Source organism: Mesoplodon bidens, assembly GCF_964165515.1.
Source record: "Mesoplodon bidens genome assembly, chromosome: 5".
NCBI lineage: Eukaryota > Metazoa > Chordata > Mammalia > Artiodactyla > Ziphiidae > Mesoplodon > Mesoplodon bidens.
In genome coordinates, this window is record NC_138161.1 from 3,738,962 (window position 1) to 3,765,897 (window position 26,936).

At 57.2% G+C, this 26,936-nt stretch overlaps 1 protein-coding gene across 1 annotated transcript in view; it reads right to left on the reverse strand.

Moving 5' to 3' along the window:
• The window catches only part of PDE9A (phosphodiesterase 9A), a gene marked incomplete at its 5' end in the record, with an annotated part of 90,928 nt that extends 65,481 nt beyond the window's left edge, over positions 1-25,447 (reverse strand). Inside the window, one exon of the mRNA XM_081234809.1 lies at positions 25,379-25,447. Coding sequence (XP_081090935.1) covers positions 25,379-25,447 — 69 coding nt within the window. The remainder of the gene's footprint in view (positions 1-25,378) is intronic.
• Positions 25,448-26,936: the final 1,489 nt, after the last annotated feature.

Here is a 26,936-nt window from a genome sequence, read left to right on the forward strand (position 1 = left end):
AAACGTCACTCTTTTGTTCGCTGAAAAGAGTTGTGAAAAACAACGCTATCACCCACGTAAGGACACCTGCACTGACATGCTGCCTCGTGCCCCTCATGGCGATGTCCGACGCACCATCGACAACCTCGGCTTAGTGATATCACACCGCAGGGGGTCTCCAACGACCTCCGGGGCCATATGCAAAATAAATTTAAGATCATTAGCTTAAAAACAAAAGATTGCCTTTTAGGATTTGGGGGCTGAGGTGCAGGACCAAATCCAAGAGGGAATCACCCTGAGAAAGGGTCCGATTGGAACCGTTGGTCTGCATAGTGAACAAATTTCACTGGAGGCAATTTTACACACGGCCTGGGTGTCCAGTCCCTGCTGGACAGGAGAGAAACATGTCACATCAGCATCTTTTGTCCGAGGGGCCCCGATTGTGAATCTGGGCTCCGGAACCCCTCCCTGGGAGAGGGGGCTTCACGTACAGAGAGGGGGGTTGCTCTCCAAGGCTGGACAGTGAACGGGACAGTCCACGCCAAGGCTCCCATTTTCACCAAAACAGAGGTTTTCCTTCACCATCTTCCCTGGCTAATTGCTGTAAGGCCCCTCTTGCTCACCAGGAGTCTGTGGGCGTGGGGAGAGCCAAGCTGAGGAGAGTGGGTATTTTTCAGTGCCCAGAGCGCTATTTTTTTCAGCCAGATCAGTTTGCATCTTTTTTTTACTGGAAACAGTAAAACAGAGTAAGCAGAGATTTTTCCCCGCAAACATAGCTGTTCCCTGACTACCACGGCCTCCTGTGTGCTACTGGCCTGGCTACGCTGAGACTCAGCCAGCACCACTGTCTGGGCTGCCTGCTTGCCCCCCGAGGTGGTATTCGCACCCTTGGTGACAGGACCTTTGTTCAGCACTGTCCACCCCACGGCCATCGGCCTGGCTCGGAGCTGGTCCTGCCTGGACCCCTGCAGCAGCCCCTGCACTGGCCCTGCTGGGTCTCAGCCCAGCACCCACCCTTGGTTTCTAGAACTCAAACCTGGTTGTACCACTTTCCTGTGCAGATGCCTCTGCTGCCCCGCACGCCCACCGGAGAAGGTCCACCTCCTCGCTGGGCACCTGAGGCTCTGGGGTGTGTCCCTCGAGGCTGTGCCCTCGCCAAGCTCCCGCCCCTGCCTCACTCCGGTCCATGGGTGCCCCTCCCTCGCCCTCTGCTCTGGGTTCCCCCTTCCTAGAGACCCTCCTCTGCTCTCCCTCCTCCCAGCCCTCGGGACTCAGGGGCAGTTTCTCCACACGGCCCCCCGACCCCACCGCCAGAGGAGTCTTGTGCCTTCGTCCCCTGGCGTTTTCACAACAGTGCGTCCCAGCGCCCCCAGCACAGGCCTTAGCTCACGCCTCGACCTTTGCAGCTGTGCCCAAGACGGTGAGGTGCGGGGTCCTGGCTGTTCGCCCACTGACACGGGACCATTTCTGACTTTCCCACTCAAGCCTTTGTGAAGTTCGTGTCCACCTGGTGTAGGCTGACTGCGTGGGTTTATTCCAGACCCCGGTAAAAGGCGAGGGTGGGCCGAGGCAGAGGACAAGACAGCTCTGTCTGTGAACATTCGATCTGCCCGGAGATCCCAGCACAGGGCGAGGTGGCTGGCAGGTCACGACCAGATGCTGGTCAGGAGATGAGCGTGACCCCAGCAAGTCAGTGCTGACAAGGCCCTCCCCAGGGAGGGAGGTGGGAAGAAAGACCAGGAGCTTGGAATATCCTGGGGGTCTTGACAAGAGGTGAGTTTGCCCAACTTTATAAGCACTGCAGATGAAATCTGGAGGAGCGAGTCTTTTGTGATGGCTTCTTAGCCTCGGGATAGCAAATAATAGAAGCTTTAAAAAGTCCGGTTATGAAGCAGCAAAACAAACCCAGAAGGGCCCACAGGGCACCCTGACATTCTCGCTGCCCCTTTGTAAGCAATCCAGCCCAACCTAGTGAGGGAGGCTGGCCTTCTTCTGGGTCCAGAAGAGTCTTTGAGATTATTTTTGACCGGGGGGCGGGGGGATGGAAGGAAATCAGAAATAAGCAGAAAAGATTGCATCGGGTGTCTTCCATTACAATGGAAAACCATGCCGTGTCCATCTGTAAATCCATTTCAACATTGCTCTACTGTATAGAAATGCAGGGTTCTCTGCTTGCACTTCTGAACTGGTTGTAACATGTTGCCGTTTCCCTTGTTCAGCTAACAAGTTAGTTTGACGCGTGGCCATTTCACATCTGTGCGAGAGTCAGGCTTCTGCCTTATTTAGTTAGTTAGTCAATGAGCCTTTAGCAGGGCCAACGCAGGTGAGAGGCTGGGGTGAAGCATCCCGTGAACCCTAACATCGGAAGTGCTTGGATAGCCTAGTTCTCGGCCGGGTGTCAGGAGAAGCTCCCAGCCTAGATGGGTTGTTTCTGGTGTGGGAAACCAGCCCTTGTAGCACAAAGGCTTGGCTGGCCTGAGAAGAAGCCCTCCCCCAACCCCGTCACCAGGCAGCCTGGTCAGGAGGGCACAAGGCTTTCTGTTCCCAGGCTGAATCATTCTGCAAATCCTTTATCCTCTATCCAGAAATAAACAGCGGGGGAAAAAAGCGCTGGTGACATGAAATTTAAACGTGAAAAGTGGAGGCAGCATGATTAACAGAGAAATAAGGGTCTTATGTTGTCCCGGGGCTGCGGCTCATCAGTAAGCATGGCAGGTCACCCCAGACCCTTTCATGTGGCTTGGTCGGCAGCACCGCGATGTTAAAACAGGACAAGAGAAAACAAGGCGAGCCCAGAGGCCTCCCTTCTGCTGGATGCTGGTGCTCCCTCATATCCAGCTGGGACCTGTGAATGCCAGAGGGCACTTCGGCATCTGGAACCTTCCTGCTGCCTGCAGAGCTGGGTAACAGATACTCATGGAAACCAGCCACCCGCCAAGCTGTGTTCTGAGGGGTCCCCAGAGGAAGCAGCACACAGAGCTGGATGAAGCTCCCCTGGGCCCAGCCTGCGAGGGGTCAGGGGGCCAGGGGGTCAGGATCACAGTCAAGGCTTCCCTCTGTCCAGCAGACACACGTGACCCAAACAGCTCTGACTCGCAGGCTCTGTGTGGCGTGAAATATCTGTATTCACCCCCCGCCCACCCAGCGACGGTGTCCTGGCAAGAGCAGGGGGTCCTGAGCTCCCCATCGGTTATTCTTCTATCCATCGGCTCCCTCCCAGTGCCCTGCCCACCCCTCCGCGTCATGGGCAAGACCGCCACCACCCCATAGCCTCAGTTTGCCTTTCTGCGAATGGGGTCCATCACGCCAGCTGCACCTGCCTCTCAGGGCTGAGTGGGCAACATGTGGGGGAACGTGCTTGAACAGAGCCCTCAGGACGCTGCCGCTCTGACACAAGATTCAGCTGTGCACCAGCTCTGCTGCTGTGAATCTCCCGGTCCCCACTGGCTCTAAAATCCTGACTGTGGATGGAAGTCTCCGGGGCTGTTCAAGTTGCCAACCGCACCCAAAGTGACCTGTGGCCCTCCTTTGTCTGGCACCCAATTTTATTTCAGGAGGATCTCAAATGTACGACTGCAGGATTTCCAGAGTGTGAAGAAAGGACATGTAACCCAGCTCCTCCGTTTCCACTGTTTCTTGGTAGGCGGGGGACCCTTGGCTCCAGAAAGGCAGGGATGGAGCCCGGGTGGGAGCTCCAGGCCGCGGGCTCTCAGCAGGATGGTGCTGGGGCTTTGTGGGGAGCGACCAACAGTCAGTGCAGATGAGGAAGAGACGTGAGTGTCCCGGGGCACACACGGGTTGACCGGGCTTTCTGGCTCAGTGCATGGTTGGGACTGGCCTTGAGCCATCCCAGTCGGGCAGCCCAGGAAATGGGCCCAGGGCTCTGGTCAGGGCTGTGAAGACATCCTGCAGGCCTGTCCTTACAGGTGGGGACTTGGGAGCGAGACCCAGGGGACTGCCGTGGCCCAGCCACAGCCCTCAAAGCACAGGGCGCCTCCCTAGAGCCCTGGCCGGGCAGCCCTGGCCCCTGGGGACCCTGCCCCTGCCCGCAGCCTGACCTACAACTGTCGGGCCAGCACACAGTCTCCTTTCCTCGGGAGGACTTCACTAAGCGATCCGGAGCTGGTGGCAATTGGGGTGAGTCACAGGGTCACGGGGAGCCTAACCTGGGCTGACCACACTAGGCCACCCACGAGATCACTAAGGAGGCGCAGCCCCCGGAGAAGTGGGGGAGGGAGGCCAGATCACAGCGGGCAGAGGGGAGGGGCAGGGGGCAGGAGAGCCCAGTGTCTTGCCAGATACGCACGGTTCTGTTTCTTGGTATCAAAAGCACCTGCATCAACATACTTAGAACCCAGGGCTGGTAACCGTGGAGCAGATGGTCAGAGCACTGCCCGCTCGCGTCCAGGGCTTAAAGAGACAGGACGGCACTTTCTAAAGGCCTGGGGGTGACTTGTCCATTCTGAGTCCAGAGGCCTCTTCCCGGGACGGGATTCTATTGTTTTCCTCTCTCCCCCTCGACTCCCCATTCAGAGGCTCATGGAGGGGAGAATGCAGGAAGCAGCCCCTGAGTTCCCGTGTTCCAGCCACACACTGCTGTTGGAGTGTCGAAAAGCAGGAGGACAGATGGTCTCCGGGCCGCCAGGCAGCTCAGATAGACGATCACCGAGTTTCCCATTATGAGGTTAGGAGGATGGAGATTTGATCATCGCCCAGCCGGGGCTCCTGGAGGGCACTCTCTGGTCTTCTGAAAACCAACCCAGCATGAAAGGGTTTCCACGTTCCTCGGGAGAGATTCCAACCAGGACCTTCCACTGGGAAACGCAGCTTCGTGTTTCAGCATGAGGACAGCGTGCAGGGAGCGGCTGAGATGTTCTGGATTGGAAACCAATCCCGATGGGCTGTACACTGGACGGGAGACGGGACACAGGCAACCCAGCAATGACGGGGGCGGGACTGGGGCCCTCGTTGTGGGTCAACGAGACCCACAGAAGCCCTGAGATGTTCATCCACGGATGGGGGCAGCCCCGCCTCTGCTGGACCTTTCCCGGGAGGGTCTTCCACCTCTTGTGAGGGCCCTGCATTCGGCTTCCCCACCTTCGGCCCTAGAAGCTTCCAGCGTTCCTTCCAGTCTGCCTCTCCTTTCAGGCTGTGCTCTGGCTCACCTGCTGTGTTTTTGCGAATCTAAAAGGTGCAGAATTAAGCCCGATGTGTCCCATTCTCCAGTTTGGAGGGGCTGGTTCAGCAGGATACCTCTGGTGACCAGTCCGTCAGTTCAGCAGCGGACTCCGCCACGGGGAGGCTGCCCGGACCGTGACACACACGGTTTCACCGGCTCAGGCTCCGTTTCCCTTGCTCCCGGCTCCACTCCCAGCCCCCGTCCATGTGTCCACAACTGTGGCACGTGGCTGACCAGCACCTGCTTCTATGTCTGCCCCACGATGGTCGTGGCTGCCATGCTGGTGGGTTTTCAGACCTGGAGGCTGAGTCCCGCTCTATCCGTGGGCCCAGAGCCTGGGGCTGCTGGCCCGGGTGGGTGCCCAGGTGGCGCAAAGATGCTGTATTCCATCTTTGCCAGATATTAGCTCTGATTTTTGCAGCATGCATTTGAGGATCATGACCCCTGACGCACAGGACTTAAAATCCACGTATGGTTTCATGCAGGTGAAGCTTCTTAAAAGAAAGTTTCAAAAAAGTGCTGGTGTTGATGTCCATCACCCGCTGTCCTCTGCCTTCCTGCCTCCCCGCTTTAAGGCGGTGGATGGAGGAGAAGTCGTGGGGGGCTGGCTGCTGGTGCCGGGCGTCCACGGTCCAGGCACAGGATGAGCCTGGCTGCTGGAAGGCGGTGGAGGTGGGGGAGGGCCACCCTGGGGGCGGTGCTCAGGCACGAGAAAGATTTCGAGTAGAGCATCCTTTCATTTGGGCTCCACAGGTGAAAGCGACTTGTCACTGTCCCTGCCCCATTTACGCTGGTCATTTAGGCATCTGTTCAGTGCAAATGTTGTCGGCAGTGGCTGCTGAGCACACAATTTCCTCTGCTGGGTAATGGGGAGCCCGCCCCGGAGGGGCAGTGATAACAGAGCAGATAACCAGAAGGCAGAGAGACAGCACCGCCCCCCGGTCCCCGGACCCCGCACCTCTAAGCACCCTCGGGGGCTGGGATGAGCACCCTTTGTGCCTGCGCTCGGAGAGGGGAGCCTGACTTGGGTTTCCTATTTCTATCTGAGGCACTTCCTTGCAGCTGCTGAGAACATTTCTTGCTGGGTTTGTCAAATTTTGGTTTGGACTGGCATGGAGTCAGTGACCACTGGAAGCTGTGGGTTTCTCACTCAGACACCTGTGGCTGTATATTGCGAAATGCTTCCAGTCCTGGATAAAATAAGATAACCAAACGGCAATTTAGGTTTGGGTCGAGAAAGACAAAACCCACCACTATCACAAAAGAGAAGTTCAGTTTGTGGATGCTGGAAGGGGACCAGGGACCAGGCAGGGAGGGGGACGGTCAGAGGCCTCCTGAGACTGCAGTGTGTCCCCGGGAATTTTCTCGGCCAGGCCGGCTACAATCTTCTTCACCAGGGAGACAGCTCACGGAGCTCGTAAACCAGGATGGTATTAGTTCCCTTTCAAAATCATTAAAAGCTATCCATGTCAGGGAAGTTGTGCTTTTGGGGTTGGCTGCTGTAAAACATGCAATTACGTTCGTCTTGCTGTTACGCTCACACCGCACGTGAAATTTTTTATTTGACTGCATTAGCAACAATTTTCACAGAGCGTCTTTGAACTTGGAGTAATGAATCTCGAGCAAAATTTTCCTCATTCTAATTCTTCTGCAGCTTTTCCCCGAAGTGATTTTAAACGGCTACAGCTGAAGCTGAGAGCTGGGGTGCGTAGACACCAGGACGCCGAGGTCCTGAAGCGGGCACGGAAGAAAGGCACTTCTCCTTTCCCAGCAAGTGGTCCTTCCTGAGGGCACGTGGCGAGCTCTGTTCCTCCACGCGGCACCCGGCTCCGGTTCCTTCCTCTGTTAATGAGAACTCGACGCCTCTTCCAGCAACGTGCACTCTGGCCCCTCCTCGCTCCATCCACGTCGGCTATTGATCTCAGCCCCCCGGCATCTTAAATCTCAGCACTGACACTTCATCATACTCATATTTACTTGATGATGATGAATTTTATGCGTCACACGGCATCAGAAATCTCCACCCAACCAAACTAGGGTACTGACTTCTAAAAATAGCCACATTGGCCTCCAAGAAATGGAAGGCAAACCACCACATTGGTAGGAACGAAAGAGTGATGGAGAGCCCGAATCTGGAAGCAACCCAGGTGCCCTTTAACAGGTGAATGTTAAACAAACTCTGGTCTGTCCACACTGTGGGTGAATTACTGATCTACACAACTGAGATGGATTCCAAGGGATTTATGCTGCGTGAATAAAAGCCAACCCCAAGAGGTTACATGCTGTATGATTCCACTTATACGACATTCCTGAAATGACAAAATTATAGAGATGGAGAACAGTGTTACATACTGTATGATTCCACTTACATGACATTCCTGAAATGACAAAATTATAGCGATGGAGAACAGTGTCAGGGATGGGGGTGGGGGGTAGGAGGGTGGGGCTCCGGGGGGAGGATGGAGGTGGGCGTGGTCACAAAAGGGCCGGAACTGTCCTCTACCGTGACTGTGGTGGTGGATAAGAGACCCTACATATGTGATTGAATTGTACAGAACTCAACATGCACACTCAGATGAGCACAACAAAATGGGGAAAGTCTGCATAAGGCAGGGGACTGTCTCACGGTTACATCCTGGCAGGGACCCTGTACCGTGATTTTGCAAGATGTTACACTGGGGGAAACGGGGTGAAGGGTACACAGATCATTCTGCAGTATTGCTCACAACTGCACGCTAATCTCCCATTGTCCCCAAGAGCTTATCTGAATCAAGTGAAGGCACCAACTCTGGCTGGCAGTGGGGAGAGGGATGCCCTTCCAGGAACGTGTGTCCAGACAGCGCTGCTGGGAAACAGTGTGGCCATATGTGTGCCCTTTGACCTGGAATCCCATTTCCAGGAACTGCTCTTAAGAAAATAACAGCAAACGGGGCTTCCCTGGTGGCGCAGTGGTTGAGAATCTGCCTGCCAATGCAGGGCACACGGGTTCGAGCCCTGGTCTGGGAAGATCTCACATGCCGCGGAGCAACTGGGCCCGTGAGCCACAACTACTGAGCCTGCGCGTCTGGAGCCTGTGCTCCGCAACAAGAGAGGCCGCGACAGTGAGAGGCCCGCGCACCGTGATGAAGAGTGGCCCCCGCTTGCTGCAACAAGAGAAAGCCCTCGCGCAGAAACGAAGACCCAACACGGCCAAAAATAAATAAATAAATTTTAAAAAAGAGACCATAACAGCAAACATAATAAAGAGAGCATTTATTAAGTGCCAGGCAGTGTTCTAGTCACCTCCCAGGCTTAGGCCCAAACCACTCCCCTGCATGGCCCCTTTGCAAGCAAAGAGCTAGTGGGGTTGTTCCTTGTGCGTTAGTTATTGCAGAGAAATGGAATTAAGATGAATATCTCAAAGCAATGAAATGATTACATCTTAGTAAGTCTCAACGATGGAACATTATATAGGCATTAAAATCATGTTTTTGAATACCGCTAATGTAATGCTGAGTGACAATGATCAAAATACAAAATTATGTAAACGAAAGCGATTCTCTCTCCCTCTGTCTCTCTGAAAAGAAAACACCAGCAAGGAGAGGTCCTGAAATGTTCGTACTGTCTGGTGGAATAATGGGTTCTTTTCTTTTCTTTTTTATGCTGCTCTGTATTTTTCAAATATTCTACGATGCATACGCAGGGCGTTTATAACCAAGAGAAAGGTTACCTAGATCTAGAAGCTGAGGTTAATAACTGATAAGAGAACTGGCTTGTGGATATCTCTTCCTAACAGCGGGCTGCGCTGCATTTACATAAGATTCTTAGTAGAGGAAAAAAAGGTCTTTACCATTTTTATTTGGAACGAATACTCTTTGGCTTTAAGCCAAGCGGATGAGAAAATTAAATGACAAGTTAACCAGAGGACAAAAATCAGAATTTAAATAGCATTTGGCTAGGAGGAGAGGGAGCTGGTGCGGAGCCGGAGGCACCGGGAGAAAATCAGAGGCGACGGAGAGGCAGGGACCCTGCGGATGGGAAGCGAAGGGCAAGCTGGGTGCCTCCCGGGACAGACAAGAAAGCAGGTCCCACGGGTCTGTGCCAGCGGCAGGGACTTGGGGCTGGAGGGATTGGCCGTGGCCCCCGGGGGACCCGAGGCCGTGCAGACAGAAGGGGCCACAGAGAAGCCGCATCCCCCATCCTCCTCCCCCCTCCCGCCGCCCCACCCACCTGAGACTCATGGCCCATGCGCCAGAACTTCCCGTTAAAGGATTTCTACGGCTTCAGACCCTAACCTGCTGTGCCTCACATCGTGCATCTTCCAGACTCACCCCAGTGAGGTTTTCAGTGATCAGGATGCGTGTGGGGTCCTCCTAGGGGGCTGCAGTGAGCCTGGGCAGAAACCCCAAGGGGTCCAGACCAGCAGGTGGGGTGAGACCGGCCTGGGCGGGGGAGCCACGCCCCAGACATGGGAAGGGGGCATCTGGTTGACCAGCACTGCCCTGGGGCAGGAGCAGGGGCAGGTGGTGGAGGCCTGCCAGCACTGGGCTCAGCTTTCCTCACGTAAAGGCTCCTTTAGACACTAATTATAAAGCGAGTACTCAGCTGTAATAACATAAATATCAACGCAGCTGAGGAGGGACATGTCATCTTTGGGGTCGGTACCCACGAGGCTGCCCCCGACTGCTGTCCTGAGACCTGAGTGTCTTGTACATGCCTCCTGGCCGGCGAGTGGCAGGGCCGCACTGCCCGGGCCTTCGGGCCTCTCCACGGCCTCAGGACCGTGCAGGTCAGGGCCCTCCTCAGGCAGCGTTCTGGGGGCCAGTACAACGAGCTGAGGGTAACTGATGCTGAGGCCAATGCAAGCCTGCGGCTGCCATTCTGAACCCTAATTCCAAACACGGTGCTCACACAGGGACCCGCTCTGTTCCCAGTAATTCTCTGGTGGGTGCCGTAGATTTGAACTTACAGAATAAATGGGTACTAATACATGGCACTTAACTGTTTATCCAAGCTTTATATAGTAGGACTGTATGTAAAATTTTTTGAGAAAGAAAACAGTTCAGTTGCTAAAGTTATGCAATCACTGCACTACTTCTTTGGCCATCCAGGCAGAAGGGGTGCCTGGCTGCGAGGACAGTCAGTGAGTGACTGCCCTTAGCGGGCTACGGCTGACGGGTGGGCGCTGGGTTGGCTGGAGCCCATGCGTCTCCCGCTGTCTCACATCCCAGGATTGCCCTCGGCTGGGGCCAGAGCCGCACACTGCTCCAGGCACGTGCAGGGCAGAGGGGTGGGAAGGGAGGGGTCAGGGACGTGAGTTCACTTCCAGTCCCTCCTCCTACCAGCTTGACCCAGGGCAAATTTCTTCACCTTTTTGAGACTCTGATTCTTCATCTGCAGAGTGAGGATTATCATACCCCAGAGAAGGTTTCATCATGACATCCAGAGGGCCTGGTACATAGTCAGTGCTCAGTTAAGCGGCAGTTGTGATGACAGGGAGGGCCCCTTGAAACTTATGGATGTCTTCCCTAGAGACACAGAGGCTCCTCCTTGACCCCTCCAAGGCCATTTCACAAGCAAGAGGCGCTGAGGACGCACAGCCTTAACTTCAACATGTTGGCGTCTCTGGGTGGTTCATACGTCGGGACATGAGGATACCTTAACCTGGGAAGGTCACCACAAAGCAGGCTCTGACGCGCTAACTGACCTCCCTGTGTTACCAACCACACCCAACCACGACCAAAATGCAGTGAAGACCAGGATGGTGTCAATAGCAATGTGTGTTAGTCAACAGGATCACCACATGGGATTTAAAAGACTCTGACGGGTTAAATGATCAATTCGACGTCACTGTGGTTAGTGTCAGTTTTCTTCTGGTAAACACGGAGCACAGTCTTTGCAAGGCGAGGTCCTTGTGGGCAGGACCCTGCTCAGCTCCTCTGTATTCCGTCTGGGAGCACAGGGCCTGTGCATCTGATCACGGGACACCGGTGCCCAAGTATCCTCCTGTGTGAACAGGCTGAGGCTGAATTTTGCATCTGCTGGTTTTAGGTTATACCACTAAGGATGCCAATTCCACCACCACCTCCACCATCACCTCTAGTGTCACCACCATGACTACCAGCACCACCACCACTGTCACCACCACCATCACCTCATGATCACCATCACCACCACCTCCACTGTCACCACCACCATCACCTCTACAATCACCACCACCACCTCCACTGTCACCACCACCACCGCCATCACCACCATCACCACCATCACCACCACCCCCACTGTCACCACCACCATCACCTCTACGATCACCATCACCACCACCACCAACTAGTGAGGTTGAACTCATGCTTGGTCCAGAACCTGAGCCAAGCATCTTACACCCTATGACCCTGGGTCCTTGGAAGGACCTCATAAGCTTGGGGTATCCTCCTCCTCCTCACAGAGGAGGACTCTGAGTCACAGAGAGAGAACCTGGCCTGGCCGGGTCCCTGTGGTCCTGGATACAAACTCGACCCACCTGGCTCCAAGCCCAGAGACGCGTGCAGTGCCTGAAATCAGCCTTTTGAGTGGTGGCCCACGTGGGAGCGAGAGGTGGTCTCTGGGCCTCTCTGCCACTCTCACTCTCCTGTAACACTGTATGCATCCTCTGTTTGCCTTGTTCTCAAATGACTGATATTTCTGATTGCATACTGGAATGAATATTGATTTGGATCCCACACTTGGAAGAAAATAAACCAATCCAAATTCTTTTGCCTTTGTCTATCAGACCATGATTCATTTTTTAATAGCTTTTATAAACTGTGAAGCTTGTATAGGGCTTTGTCTACCCTCAAAGAGTATTTCAGTCTGGCCCCAGGTCCACGAGAGAGATTGGAAGAGGCTGGCCTTGAGGACTCGAGGGATGAGGCTGCAAGCCAAGGTATGCTGGCAGCCGCAGGAGGCCCAACAGGCAGGGACGGATTCTCCCTCAGGGCCTCTGCCAACACCTTGATTCCCACCCCCGTCATACTGATTTAGAACTTTTGGCCTCTGGACCAGGGAAAGAATACATTTCTGTTGTTTTCAGTCACGCTGTTCATGGCGATTTGTTACAGCAGTCCCAGGGAGCTAACAAACCCTCGGCCTCCATTCTGAGAAGGCTGGAATCTTTTATTGCAGGTGATGGGAGTCCTTGAAGCTGCATGAGGCATGGAGTGTCTGTAGGATTGGGACCAAACTGCAGGACGGGGCCAGGGAAGCACGGATTAGAGGGTGGAGACACGGGAAGCTCGGGAGCGGGTCAAAGGCTGTGATTCAGCCCCTAAGCGCTGCTGTGGGCCTGGGGGACGGTGAGGCGGGGAGGCTGGAAGGAAACAGCCCGGGAACTGTCCAGTCGCGGGCACTGTCCTGGATGTGTGCATGTTCCCTAGCAGGACGCGGCCAACCGGACTCTGTAAACCCCCACTTGCTCAGACTCTGGGCTGCCCTGAGGCTCAGCGGGATTTCAGGGCCCACTTTCCCGCTCAGGTCTGCAGCAGCCTCCACCCTGAATCCATCTGTCATGGCTGGTCCACTCACCGCTCTTGTCATCTTTCGGGGTTGCTTTGTTTCTGTTTTTTCTCGCTTCTAGTGTCTGAGGCCAAGCTCCATTGTTATAAATAATGGATCCCAGGGGACTGAAAATGCACAAAGCCAGGAGCCGGAAGAACAAGAAATGTGCTGAGGCGGAGTTCGACTCGGAGGGCTGCTTGACGCTAGGACGTGGCTGAGGGCGTCTGTCTGCTTCCCATTTGCTTTACTTCTTGAGATCTAACCCCAGTAAGAGGCGGCTCGTGGTCCACGAGCCTTGCACTTCCCCTCGATGGGCCCTCATCCTGCCACCCTGCCTGCGTCTCCCAGGCCTGTCTCAGCTCTGCTGCATCAGGACTCCGAGTGTGGTCCCGGGAGACCCATCCTGGGCTCAGGGCTCCTGGGTGCCCCGGCTGGGAGGGGGCAGGTGGAGAGGACCTGGCGCCGAAGCCCCTCGGGGACCACCCATGGGGAGCCTTCCCGCAACATGCAGTCCCTCTGGCCCTGTTTCAAGGCAAAATGTGAGTGTGGCGGGGATCGGGGAAAGGCGAAAAGACAAGATGTAGAAGAAACTGCAGGAAAGCGAGACCTGTGACCAGGAGGCGGGAAGGGCCCCTCTCTCCAGCTCAGGCCAGAGAGCTCGGCTGTCCTGCAAAGCAAGCGTCCACGTCCCACTGTCATTGCCAGTGGGAATGAACCGGGAATCCGAGGGTTCTAGGGAAGCTGCGCCTTTCAGCCCTTTCCAGAGAACGATCAAGGCTTTCGGGGGAGGGCTGTATTTGGAGAAAGTCTTTAAAGAGGTAATGAAGTTAAAATGAGGCAATTGTATGAGTTTTCTGGGGCTACTGGAACAAAGTGCCACAAACGGGCAGCTTGAAACCACAGAAGTTTATGCAGGCCGGGAGTCTGCAGTCAAGGTGAGGGTGGGCTTGGGTCCTTCTGGACACTCTCAGGGAGCGTCCGTCCTCGTCTCTCTCAAGCTCTGGTGGCGGCCAGCAACCCCTGGGGCTCCCTGGCTTGTGGACACACGACCCCGGTCTCCACCTCCACCTTCTGTTCTCTGTATGTGCACATTCACTTCCCTCTTCTTAAAGGACACAGTCATGTGGGATAAAGGCCCCTCCTCGACCAGCATGACCTCGTCTCACCTTGGTTACATCTGCAAAGACCCTGTTTCCAAGCACAGTCCCATTCACAGGTACTGGGGGTTAGGACGTGGGCATATCTTTTGGGGGGGACACAATTCACCCCAAACAGTGGGGACCCACGGGAACAAAGACAGGACGAGGTGACAACGCAGGCAGGCGGGAACCTGCCAGAGGCACCTGGGGCCGTCACGCGGGCGCCCTGGCGAACAGTGGCGTGTGCACTGAGATGGGAACTCGGGGAGAAAGTCCAGGGAGCTGAGCTGGCCGTGGGGCGTGGGGGAGCCGAGAGGCTTCCATCTGCAGTGGGGGCGGCCTTCCTACCTCCCTCCATCACCTCCTGTATTTCCTTCTCTTTTTCTTTCTTTTTTTTTTTTTTTTTTGCGGTACGTGGGCCTCTCACTGTTGTGGCCTCTCCCGTCGCGGAGCACAGGCTCCGGACACGCAGGCTCAGCGGCCATGGCTCACGGGCCCAGCCGCTCCACGGCATGTGGGATCTTCCCGGACCGGGGCACGAACCCGTGTCCCCTGCATCGGCAGGCGGACTCCCAACCACTGCGCCACCAGGGAAGCCCTTCCTTTTCTTTTTATTGCTTGAAATTTCATTAGAAAAATTGAGCACAGTTTTTCTGCCAGAAAAGAAATGTCTCTGGGCATGGGTGACGCTGGGGGCCCTGAGCGGGTCCAAGCCCCACCGTCCTGCGTCTTATCCAGACGGAGGCCGGCGTCCACCGCTGGGAGAAAACCCCCCGGGCATCCTCTACGGCTGCTACAAGCGCCTCCAAAGATCGGGGTTTCTGCTCAGTGAGGCTGCACTTTCGGGGGTGCTCGTCCCTGATGTAACGTCAACCGGGCACAGTGTCTCCTGGGCCACGCCGAGACGCCCACTGTCCCACATCGCGCGGCACCCGTGCCACCCAGCATGTGGAGGCCGTGTCACCCGTGCAGCCTCTGCACCGAACCAAACAATCCCTCTGGGGCTTACTAGTTTTACTTTGATGCGTGGGGCTCACAGCGGTTGGCTTAAAGCCACGAAACCCTGGCTTCTTCTTCCAGAAGCCAAGCCTGGCACGTCCAAGGGTGGGTGGGTGGGAGCTGGAGGCTTCGATGGGGGCCCTGTGGTGTCTGGACCCAACCTGCGTCCGCTGGGAGCTGCCTGAGCTGTCCCTCTGGAGCGTGTGGGGAGGGGTCACCACAGGGCTGCAGACCGAGTCAGAAACCCCAGACGTAGAGGGGGCCCCGCTGCTCCAGCACCAGTGCCCAGAGTCCCCCATCCCTGGAGAGGCCCTGGGCTTCAGGGAAAGGCCTGGGAGGGGAGATGCCGTGCACAGGACGAGTCGGAAAAAATAGGGTGCAGGGCTTGGCATTCTGTCATGTTCCGGGGGGGGAAATATGGGGTGCAGGGCGAGGGGAGCAGGTGGAACGGGGTCTGGACGTGTCCATGGCTCAGAATATCAGCCACGTCCGCCGGTGCACGCAGCCCGCACCCTCCAGGCTCACTCACGGGAGCCCTGAGAATCGGGCCCTGACGATCAGGCTTAACATCTTAGGTGCCCAGGACAGGCCAGCGAGTCTGACTCTGAGAAGGGCCGCCCTCACCCTCTGCCCACCCACCTCAGCACCCTCGGGCATCACCCAGGCATCACCTGCACGGGAGTGTCCTCTCCGTCCCTGAGGCTGGGACCCATGTCATCCACCTTTTCTGCCTGGTGCCGGCAGCACTGCTTCAAGAAATACTCCCGGAGAACACTCACTGCTCCCACGTGTGCCCCTTATAACTCTCTGCCACAGGAAGTGCCTCTCCGACCCTCAGCCCTTGGAATATTCTGGGCCGTCTTTGCCAGGAGGGCACAGGTGCCATCTCTCATCTCTGCTCTTTGGGGCTCAGCCTTCAAAACACCCCCTGCAAAATGGGTCTCAAATACATGCGGGACCACCGCTGCACATCCTGTCGGCTCCGGGGGGCGTCTTAAGCCACCTCTGAGTCACGTGTTCCACTGCTTCTTGTGTTTGCTCTTTTTCTGTTATTAATAGTGATGGTAAGGCATCTGAGGCTTACGTAAGAAGCTTCATTGAGAGATCTCAGAGTATGTGTGACCATGAATTTAGAGCCTTTAAGCACTGCCCACATCTTGACTTTTCCCCCGTGAAGCTTATATAACACAACTCTGAGCGCAAACATTTTGGGGGCTGCTCCCCGAAGCGCTCTGGAACCGGTGCGCATGGCAGAGGGGCTCCAGACGAGCCGCCAGCCACGCCCGGCTGCTTCTGCCGGCAGTCAGCCTTTACGTAACAAGGAACGATGCTCTGGGTTAGCTGTTCTTGCAAATGGGAATTGCGGGTGGAGAGATTATTGAAGATCTCTAGATGATGATGTCAAATGCACTGCCCCTTTTTCTGTTATTTGTAAGGCTATAAATGTAAAAACAAAAAAATCCCCAAGGCAGAAGCTGCGGGGATAAAGCCAGCCTGAATCGCTGGGTCTGCTAACCGTTCTGCCTACAGAATGAATCAATGCACCTTGCAGCTGGCCTCGGGGATGCCTGACCCCACCTGGACAGCACCCTGGTTCCCGGAGCCTGCAGCTGGGCGGTGGTGACTGCAGGGCGGTGGCCGCTTTTCCTTGCGGCCGTGTTCCCTCTCGGCTAAACCGAGGAGGGTCTGCCTGTGACAGAGCGCCCAGGGCCGAGCAGCTCTCCCAGGCTGCACATGGGGGCTGCGGGAGCACAGCCAGCATCCAAGGGACAGCGACCAGCCGAGCACTCTCCAAACACCGCTCCTTTCCACAGCAAGGCTGATTTCGCCTGTAAAATTATTGTTAAGTGCCTTGTGGGTACCGCTACCAACCCCTCCAGCAAAACAAACGAACCAGAAGCCTGGAAACCCTAATGCAGCGGGAGAGCATGCGGGCATGCAGGCTGCCCCACGTCACCATCGGGACTGGCGGTCCTAGAGCATCCAAGCCGAGAGCCTGCACTGGGCGGTCACGTCCCCCCTCCCCTGCCCTCCCTCCTCACCGCTGTCCTGATGGAGCGCTACCTCCGAAACAGTCGGAGGAGAAATGAAAGGCATTGGCGGTCTTTTCTTTGCTGGGAAGAATGGGGGAAGGAGGGAGGTTTGGGGGCCGACCTGGGGAACACAGTCACCGGGTATCACAGAGCTGGATACACCCGAGGGGCTGGGCCGGCCCCCTCATTCCACAGAGCACTCCTGGACACACGGCCCTGTGCCTGGAACGACGGCAGGACACACGGGGCCACACGTCTCGGGAAGGTTCCCCCAGCCAGACACGGGGATCCAGCGGCTTGAATCCATGACATGCGTAAATAATAAACAACAAGTAAAAATAACACGACCTTCCTAAGCATACACCACATGCCACCCCGCTTCAGTACACATGCTTGAATTTAATCACAGCGGCCCTCTGAAGTGGACGCTGGCTTCCCCCCACGTCACAGAAGGAGACACCGAGGCATGTAACTTGCCCACACGCTCGCGGGTGCAAACGCAGACAAACCCGCCCCAGAATCGGTGCTCTCGACTGTGATGTCACGTTGCTGGTAAACGGACTGAGTGTCATTGAATCTGAAAAGCATCTGTCTCCCCTGAACAGTGGACTCCCGTCCCCGCCTGTAACATTTCACTTCATCGACCACACCGCACACAACCGCCCTAGTTGAGCACGACCAGGACCAGGAAATGCGGGAGGGCTTTGGGAACACAAAGTTTTCCAGAAGACACAATAATTCACTATTGCGACAGACCTACGCTTTGCAAACTGAGGTGATAAGAGTGGAAATGATTCAGGTTTAAAAGATAGCAGGCAAATTCGTTGACGAATAAATGGAATGTGGTCCAACCACACAATGCAATCTTATTCAGCCTTAAAGAGGAAGGACATTCCGACACCTGATACAACAGGGATGAACCTTGAGGACATTAGGTTCAGTGGAATAAGCCAGTCGCAAAAAGACAAATCCTGTATGATCCCACCTAGAGGAGGTCCCTAGGGGACTCAGATTCACAGAGACAGAAAGTAGAGCGGTGGCTGCCGGGCGGCTGGGGAGGGGGGACGGGGAGTCAGTGTTTAGTGGGGACAGAGTTTCAGTTGGGAAAATGAGAAAGTTCTGGAGACGGATGGTGGTGATGGCTGCACAACAATGTGAATGTATCCACGCCACTAACTGTACACTGAAAATGTCGAAGGCAGTAAAATTTTATGCTACGTGTATTTTACTACAATTTTTAAAAATTAAAAAAAAAATGGGATTCCCTGGTGGTGCAGTGGTTGAGAGTCCGCCTGCCGATGCAGGGGACATGGGTTCGTGCCCTGGTCCGGGAAGATCCCACATGCCGCGGAGCAGCTGGGCCCGTGAGCCATGGCCGCTGAGCCTGCGCGTCCGGAGCCTGTGCTCCGCAACGGGAGAGGCCACAGCAGTGAGAGGCCCGCGTACCGCAAAACAAACAAACAAACAAACAAAAAATTCAAAAAAGTGTTAGGCAGGGCATCTAAAGCCACTGAACAGAACGTTCTGGCTCTTCTTTAATTGTGTCAAGACCAAGTTTTCAGAGGTGCTGTGAGTTTCTGTTCAGGCAGAAGTCCCCATCGGGTGATCAGCTTTGGGAATTGAGAAGGAGATGTGGTGCCTGGTGGGCTGATGGGGTGGGGGACAGGTAGGCAGGGCTGCGGACAAGGCAAATAACCACACCATCGACTGCAGAGGTTATGTTTTTGAGACTGAAAATGTTTGGTGCCATTTCCAAGGCACCTGAATGCACTGTACAGTGACCCACAGCACGGCTGTAAACCCGGTGCCCAGGGAGAGACGGGTGCACTTTTTATACTCCCACGGCTGGATCTTTAAGCGTGCACTACCTTAGAATACTTTTTTCTCAAAAAGATTCAGAACCCTGGAAACGCAAACACTTAACCACAAAAGTGGGAGGAATTAGCCCAATGAGCTGACCTAGAGGCTATGGCTCCATCTCAACGTCTTTCGAGCTGGGCGGCTGACATGCCTCCTGCACTGGCCGCGAGCCATCCTCCAGGCTGGAGCCCATCCTCTGCCACACCTGGGCGGGGGCTGCCGGGGCCGCCCCTCCCATCTCATGGCCTGTTCGGCCGAAGGGGAGGGGATGGGAGCATGGAGGAATCCTTCACTGGGGCAGGGCTGGGCTGCAGCTGTCTTGACAAGGACACCTGAGGTCCCTCTGTGTCCTCTGGGGACCCTCTCAGCTCTTCTTGCCAAAGACCTCCCCCAGTCCCCAGGAGTGCAGCCTGCCACCTGCAAACCGCAAACCCAGCCTGCAGTGACCCAAGGCTGCCTGACTGCCCAGCCCCTGCTGCCCACTGCCGGGCTTGTTTCGGGGTCCCCGTGGCTGGCACCTGCAGGGCTCAGCATCCTGGCTGAGTGTGCAAATGAGGGTTCCCAGAAGCTGTCTGATGGGGCGCCCTGCCCTTGCTTTTCCTCCCTGACACTCAGAGCCGTACTCTGCACGTTTCTGAGGCCAAGCAGCCGCTCAGCCCACAAGGGCTCTGGTGAGGCCACTGGCCCTCTCGCTCAGGGCAAGAGATTCGCTTCTGCCGGGTCGGAGAGGGAGGTGCCCTGGGCAGTGGGCCCAGGGTCTCGGGGCCTTGGCACTGCCCCCCCTCTTTGTGGTTGTCTATCACAGTGGGCTGGCTCACAGATATGAAATCGGGGACACCAAGGCACTGCCAAGGCTTCTTCCAGAGTCTCCGAGTGGACAGGGCAGAGGGAGGGGGCCGGGGGACAGGACGTGCTTACTGAGCCCCCCTGGGTGGCCGGCTCCGCCCCGGGCTCTGCACGAGCGCTACTCAGCGCCATCCGCATCACCCCATGTGGGGCGTCAGCACTGCACCCACCTCACCGAGGAGAAGGTGACCTCTCCGTGGCAGAGCCGGGCACTGAGAGGCTGTCTGTCCAGCACCACGGCCTCTGCCCCTCCACGTGTCCGCCGAGAGCAGCTCCGGCCCCCCTGCACTTGGCCGGCAAGGTCTCCGTGTCATTATCCGTCAACCCTGATGACATAAGTGAGGTTCGGGCCTCCAGCCAACCCCGTGCTGGGGCGTCCGGATGTCAGAAAGTGTCTGGTTTAAGAGGTCTTCCGACCCTAGCTAGTGGGAAGGAGGGAGTCCAGCAGCCTCCTGAGTTCTCCACGACCTCGGGCTAAAATTTGAGAGACTGAGTTTCCAAGAGGTCTTATTTGGAAGCATCTGATACGGCATCTCAGGAGTCTGACTTACTGTAGTGGCTGATCTACTTGTTGAAAAAGAGCCTGAAAATGCAGACGTCAATGTTCACAGCCCAGCTCTGGCACAGCTGCAGACAGAGGGTCATCACAGGCAGGGGCTGGGTCTTCTCCCCATCACGACCAGCCCTGTACCTCCATTTGCACCAGAATCCCTGAAAGGGCATGGAATGACCCCCTTTCTCCACCTTCCCTTGGTTGCAATTAGCTTATTACCATTTCAATATCTTTTTAAAGCTCTTACATTATGAACATTAAAAGGAGGATAAATGACTTGGCTGGGACTGCGGAAGGCGACCAAGGGGAGTCGCTGTCCACCTGGCAGCACAGAAGCCCAGAGGACTCGCTGGGTCTGCCTGGCCAGGGAGTGCCTCCTTGTACAGACGGATATAGACCCTTCCGGTCGGCAGGCCAGGGATGTTCTGAGCGTGGGGCAAAGCAGGGGCACACATCTGCGGGCAGAAGGGAATCTCCACTAGGCTTCACCAGGCAGCCAGCCAGACATTCCAGGAGGGGAAAGACATTCCATGAGCCAGGGAGGGACTCCAGGCCCCTCCATGGGGACCGCGCTGGACCAGACGGGGGCAGGTGCACCCTGCAACAAACAGGCTGAAGACGAGCAGCCAGCTTGAAGCGCTGGTTCGTGTCTGCACCAGAGGCAGCGGAGGCTGCCCTCCTCAGAGGGCACAGAGCCAGAGCAGGGCAGGGGGGCACAGGGAGACTGCGGCAGAGCGGGCAGAGCCGGGCTCCCAGCGCAGGGAGGAGGGAGGGCCTGAGCCCCGGGGAACCTCTGGGGAGGGGATGGCAGGCCCGGCCCCGCAGCTCCACGGGGGCTGAATGCCAGCTTCACGGCCTGGGGTTCCAGGTGTCAACAGGGCCGGGCTGGGGAGAGGGCAGCAGGGTGGAGAGAAGGCCCGGCAGACGGGGGCTTAGCCCAAGCGGGGAAGGGGGCACAGTCACAGGGCGGGGAGAACCAACCACAACAAGGCGTTGGACCTGGGAACAGCCTTCTGTTGACATTTTAACAACGTTCCGATGCTCTAACTGCTCTTCCTTTTGGATTTTTCTCATTTGTTCCATCATTTTAGAGCAGAAACAACTTAGTGGAACTCAAGTGGCTGATCGCCCATTAAGACCTGAGTTCCAGCTGCAGAGCGAGGCGGGAACAAGGACGTGGCAACTCAGAGAGGCCAAGGGTGGTCCCAGCAGAGCCAGGTGGTCCCCCTGACAAGGGGCTGTGCCCCAGGGGGCCGCTAGACCAGGGTGATGCACCAACAGGCAGTCCCTTTCAACGGCACTTATCCTGGTCTCCAGGATGGTCAGTCTTGCCCACATGAGGCCTCTCACCAAACCCAAGCCCAGGGCCAGGTCCGGGGGTCCCACAAAGGCCTCACTCAGCCTCATTCAGGAGGTGGGCAAACCCACGCCCGGACGTGCCACCAGGGAGGACCCCTCAAGCTCCCTGATGCCAAGGGCATCGTCCCGTCATGCCCCGGGCAACTCAGCCGAGCTTATCCTTGCTCCGGACATGGGTGGGAGAAAGGGGCAGTTGCTGAGGTCAGGGGAAGCTGCGGAGAGAAACAGCAAGCCCTCTGGGTAGGGACAGGACGCATCAGCTCCTAGAGCAGAGTCCTCGGAGCTGTGGCTCTGGTTCTCTGGGCTTGGGGGCTCCCACTCCCTCCTCCTTCACTTGGGGCTGGCAGGTGCCAGGTCCCACCTTCCCCCCTGGCAGGTGGAGGCGCAGGCGATGGGGATAGGTGTGCAGAGGTGTTGCTGGCTGCGTGAGGCCACAGCCCTGGCCATACGGCAGTTCCCGGCCTGGGTCTTCCTGAGGCCACCCAGTCTGCAAGAAGGGCTCCTTCCCCACAACGCCAGTCTTCTCTGAGGAAGGAAACCTCTTCATTGGGCCCCATGTACGGCCAGCATCACAGCCCCTTCCCGCCAGCCGAATCCCGCGGTGTCCTGCCCGGCACCAGGCACCCTGCAACAGTGTCAGTTTACTATCTGTCCCTCCCAGGGGAGGCAGGGGGCAGAGGGGCCATGGCTCGGGGGGACTCACCAAGCTGGGTCCCAGCTCTCAGCACATAGCAGCTGCTCAGTAAACTCGTTTGGATAACTAAGCTATTTGTCCTGTCTGCTTTGACTCCTACAACAAGCAGCATGACTGGCAGCCCCGCATGACAGTGGAGAAATCCAGGGCAGAGAGAGGTTAGGTAACTAACCCGAGGCCATGGGGATGGTAGTGGAGGCGCTTAGGACAGGACCACCGTCTGGCTCCTGGCATGGCTGCCAGCCACCTGGGATGCTGCTTCTGTGTAGACCCAGGAAGGAGCCAGACCCGGGAAGATAAGCCACGTCTGCCCTCTGAGCCTCCTCTGCACAGCCTCTGCAGGAGAATCCGGCGGATGGAACACGGATCCCTCAAGTGGACCCCAGATCCCCGTGGCGGCCTCCCACTGGATGCCTGAGCAGGTGAAGTGACCGTGTGTACTGGAGTCTCCTTCACACCGAGGAAGCAGTGAACCAGCCTCCCGAGGGCCGCCACGGTTTCTCTAGGAACCTGGAACACCTACGGTACGATCACTACGGTACGGCCTCAGACGGGGACGCTGGCTGGCTGTCCCTACGGACGACGTTACGTCTGTACCCCAAGCTTTGCTGGAGCAGACACCATCTGCAGAAGCCACTGTTCTGACTGTTATCTTCTTCTTCCCCGCTGGGGCCCTCTCCGGGGGGAGCAGGGAAGGACCAGGAGCCGGGGCACTGGACGGACAGGGAGCAGAAACAACGTGGGGCCCGCAGGAGGGACGATGGGCAGACAGAACAGCACACGCGCCAGAGGCGGTACCTGCCTCACCCCCTGACTCCGACTCCGCGGGGCTCTCCCCTCAAGAGTGACCTTTCCCGGAAAGGAGACGGGATGGGGATAAAAGGGAGAGAGAACACGACTGCATGCTGGGAACTTTAGGAATGAACCCGGTGCCTGGGACTTTAAGAAGAGAAACTGCAGCCGCTGGAAGCACTGCTGCAGGAGCTCTCAACCCAGGATGAAAGTCCCAGCAGTGCTGCTGGGTGTCGAGCGTGAGGTGAGCGCGGGGCTATGACTTTCTAGCACAGCCTGGAAGCCCACATGCTCCGGTTCTCCCCCAGGGCTAAAGGTGCAGCCAGGAGCCCCCAACAGGGCCGGCAACAAAGGCAGAGGGCGCAGAGGAAGGTCAACAAGCACTGACCGAGACGGCAGAGGTCTGAGGACCACGGCCCGCCTCCCCCGTTTTGTATCCGTTACAGGCATGGACGAAACAGAGAGAGAGCATCACGCCCGCGGTGTTCCAGAGTGTGCCAGGCACTCTGTCTGCATGGCCTCCTTCACTGTGCACGAGAGTCTGTGAAGCAGATGATTTTGTTCCACTTTACTGACCAGGAGGCCAGCTCAGAAGAGCCAAGGGTTAGATGCCCAGGATCCCAGAACGTGGTGGAACCAGCACTCAACATCAGATCTGGCACCCGTGAGCGCAGGTGCCCGCGGTCTCCCAGGGCCACCTGCAGGGCTGCTTTCGTGGAGGTCACCCAAACCTTGAGCATCTCAGCCGCAAAATGCCCCCAACGACAGCTGAGCCGAGCCCGCCCCTCACCGCCGCCCCCCTCTGGACCCTCTCGTCCGCTGTTCACCCGCGCGTCCCACTGGGTGTCTCCGGGGAACCTCTGGGAAGTTCCTGGGAAGGAACTGTCACTTCTGATGGTGACAGCGTCTCATCGCGCCTCTTTCCAAAGATAAAAAGGGCCGACCTTTGACAGGTCTCCTCCGCTGGGGTAGAGAGAGCGTGTGTGCTTGTGTGCGTGTGTGCATGTTTGCCTGTGTGTGTGCGCGCGCGTGCGTTTGTGCTTGTGTGTGTTTACATGTGGTGCGTGCACATATTTTTATGTGCATGCTGTGTGTGAATGCACGTGCACACGGATGTGCCCAGGTGTGTGCATGTTAGTGCATGTGTGTCCATGCTGGAGCAGGGAAGTACTCAGCGGAGGGCACTTTCTTCCTTTGGGGAGGCTGTTAAATTCCTGTGCAGTCACAGGTGCCCAGCCCTGGCAGTCAGGGGATCTGGGGGAAGTACTGCATCAGGTCACCACCTGCCCTGTGCCGATGAGATAAGAGGGGTGGACCACCTGCCCTTGTCTCAGCTGCTTCCTGTTCCCCGTTATATGGTTCCAATGAAGCGGGCTATAGTGGGACAAGGGGAGCCCATACTTCTCCCTTCCTGGGATCAAGCAGGGGATGGGCTGAGAGTGAAGCAGCTGGCAGAGGCCTGTGGGAGAACTGAAGACACCCGAGCCCCCGAGGCTTCTCCGTGCCTGGCTGGGGCACCTCCCCCTGCTTCCCAGCTCTGGGTGCGCCACCTTGAGAAGAGCAAAGTGAGCCGCAGCAGCGGCAGGGTTTCCCTGAAACGTCCAGCTGAGATCTGGGAGCGTTTCCCTCACTGTGGCCTTCCCTGCCCCCTGCGCCCAGGACCTTAGGGGGAGCTTAGAGAAGCCCGCTCCAAGCCAGCTTTCTTATTGTCCCTCTCTGCCAGTGAGAAGCAGGAGATGCTCTGAATGTAAAGCTGGTCCAGAGGGTCACCCAGTCTCTCCGCAGGCCCAAGAGGTAGCGCAGCCCCGGGGTCACCCCTGACGGTCAGAGCCGACCACCTGCTGGGATGGGTAACTGAAGGAGGTGGGGGGATGAGCAGCCCCTGCTGAGCCAGCCTCTACCGACACCCACCCACCCCGCCACCAACCTGCTCCCTGCTGGCCGGGAAGCAGTGCCCGGTCCCCACAGGGGCTGCGAGCTCCAGGCACCCTCTCCCTGTCTGAGGACTCTGCCCGGCAGGTCTGCCCACCGGCTCCCGGGGTGTGTTCCACCGGAAGTAAAAGGCTTAACGGACCAGCCTCTGAACGAAGGAACTCAGCCTAATCAGATCTGTTACAAAGAAAGCTCTGCCCACGAAATGGAAAAAATACCCCCTTGCAGTCGCGCCTTTCCACGGGGCCGCGCGTGGGGACACCTGCCCCGCAGAGCCCCACCAACCCCCGGCCCGAGTTGTCGAGGGCCGCAGCAGGCTCCACGGATGCCGGTTCGCTGGACCGCCGTCCCCTCCCCCGCCGGCACCCCCTGGCCGGCCCCCACCCGCCTCCGGGACCCCGCGCTGTCACTGGGGAGGGGCCGCCGCCGGGCTGGCACCGCAGGGCGCGCGCCGGGAGGGCGCCCGCGCCGGGCTGGGAAGCTTGGGGAGGGGCTGGCTACCTTCTGAATGCGTCCATCGATGTCCAAATAGATGGCCTTGGGCCGGTAGCTGGAGGAGCCCGTTCCCATCTTGACGAGCGCTGCACTTGGACTTTTTACTGTACTTTCTCGACGCCAGCCGCCGCGGGGAGGGCGGGGAGTGGGAGGAGGGGGCGGGTAGCGGGAGGACGCGGGGACCAGCCAACCAGCGCGCCGCCGTGGCCCGTGCCGCCGGCTCGGCCCCTCCTCTCCCCGCCCCCTCCTCCTCTCCCGCACTCCGCCTTCCTCCCTCCTTCCCCTTCCCTCCCCGTTTCTCCTCTCTCCCTTATCTTCACTCCCTTTTCTTCCCCTCCCACATTAAGGCACACCCCCTCATCTTCCCTTTGAGTCCAGCCGCCTTGGGGACATGGCCAAGCAGCCTGTCTCCAAGTGCCCTCTGGACAGGTGCTCATAGCGAGCGACACCCTGTGGCTGCAAAGCTGGTCACCTTCCCATGTGACCAGATTCCCATAGCGACCCCCTCTGGCTGCAGGGCTGGTCACCTCCCCATGTGACCGGATTCCCATAGCGACCCCCTCTGGCTGCAGGGGGCTGGTCACCTCCCCATGTGACCGGATTCCCATAGCAACCCCCTCTGGCCACAGGGCTGGTCACCTCCCCAAGTGGACAGTTGCCAGCTGGGACTCCTTTGCCGCAGGTGGATACTCCCATCATCAGCAAGCACCTGGCTGGCATGGGGCCGTAAGCTATTTGTGGTCATGACCTAAACCCAAGCACCACTTAAGGCTAGGAGAATCCCCCTGGGTTCCTGCTTTCCCTGCTGTGAGTGCCCTTCTCATTTAATTTCAACAGGAGACGGGAAAAGTTTCTTCTCCGTGTACCTCCTTCCCCTAAGTTTTCTGTACATCCTCGAGAGTGGAAGCTTTTTCCCGCTGCACCCAGAGCTGAAATGGCAATGTTATTTCTGTCCTTGACGTAGCCAGAGTGAGGATTACCCAGGCACCAGTTATTTGCTGGTTTCAGCACTGTTCTGGTCCCCACTCCCCTTGTTAATTGCCACAGGGAGTGTGGGAAAAAAGGGAGGGACTGCAGGCAGGTCCTGACCTGCAGATCACAGCGCGGGCTGCCTTTGCAGCTCCCCAGCTCTCTCAGGGGGCGGGAACAAGTTTGGGGAGGGCGGTGATGCCGAATGGCTCTCGGGGCCTGTTGCTTTTGGAAGCTGGTGTCGAGAAACCAGACAGAGAATGCACTTATTGTTTCGTTCTAAGAGAATTCCAAGCCACTGCTTTTCATCTGTTGAATGTCTGGGGCTTGCTTACTGAGAGAGTGGCTGGAGCACACAGGCTCCCTCCTCCCTGCCGGTCCGCCCAGGCTTGGCTGACCACGGCCACGGCCAATGGTCTTTGCTTTTCCTTCCCTGACCATCTGGCCTCCACCTGGTGGATAGTCACTGGCTTTCCAGACTCTTCCCAGCTGCCTGGAGAGTTGGCCAGGCTGGAGTCCTGGGGAGCGTGGGGTCATCGTCTTTAGGTGAAGTGGTCTCCCTCAGCCTTTGGACAGTGCAGCCCATGTTGCTTCA